This window comes from Tupaia chinensis, unplaced genomic scaffold (genome assembly GCF_000334495.1).
Source record: "Tupaia chinensis unplaced genomic scaffold, TupChi_1.0 Scaffold138665_1, whole genome shotgun sequence".
Lineage (NCBI taxonomy): Eukaryota > Metazoa > Chordata > Mammalia > Scandentia > Tupaiidae > Tupaia > Tupaia belangeri.
The window spans coordinates 545586-546107 of NW_006198557.1; the positions used below are offsets into that span (position 1 = coordinate 545586).

Below are 522 nucleotides of genomic sequence, written 5' to 3' on the forward strand. Positions count from 1 at the left end.
GTCGTGTAAAAAAGTGTCCGAGTTCCCATAGCAAAGAGGGCCGTGAGCGGTGTCCGGGCTGGTCTGCTGCCGCGGGCGGGCGTGCTGCGTGCGGTGGGCTCATTTGGTTTCCTGGCGCTGCCGGCCGCGGGCCTAGCTCCCGTAGTGCATGGTGTTGCTCGGGATGGACATGGGCGAGGCCATGGAGATGGCCGGGCCGCCCATGGTGAACTGGCTGGTGACCGCGGAAGTCGCGCCCCGGCACTGAGCGCTGGGCCACCTCCCGGCGCGGCCCGCGGTCAGAGAGAGGAGAGAGCGAGCAGCGAGAGGGCGGCGGGACCGCCGGCCCCGCGCGTACCTTGCACGATCCCTGTGCTCATTATGGAGCCCATCCGCGAGTGCGTGTGATTGACAATCCCCGTGTTGGCTGCGGGCGGCAGGGAGGGCAGGAAGGAAGGAAGGACAGACGGCGTCACCGCCCCCCGCCGGCCGTGCCCTGGGCGCTAGCCCCGGGCTGGCGGCTGGGGGGGGGGCCCGGCGGAG

At 71.1% G+C, this 522-nt stretch overlaps 1 protein-coding gene across 1 annotated transcript in view; it reads right to left on the reverse strand.

Annotated features, from left to right (window-relative positions):
* Window positions 1-240: 240 nt before the first annotated feature.
* Window positions 241-522, reverse strand: part of CARM1 (coactivator associated arginine methyltransferase 1) — a gene marked incomplete at its 5' end in the record, with an annotated part of 19444 nt that continues 19162 nt past the window's right edge. The window contains 1 exon segment of the mRNA XM_027765545.1: window positions 241-406. Coding sequence (XP_027621346.1) covers window positions 279-406 — 128 coding nt within the window.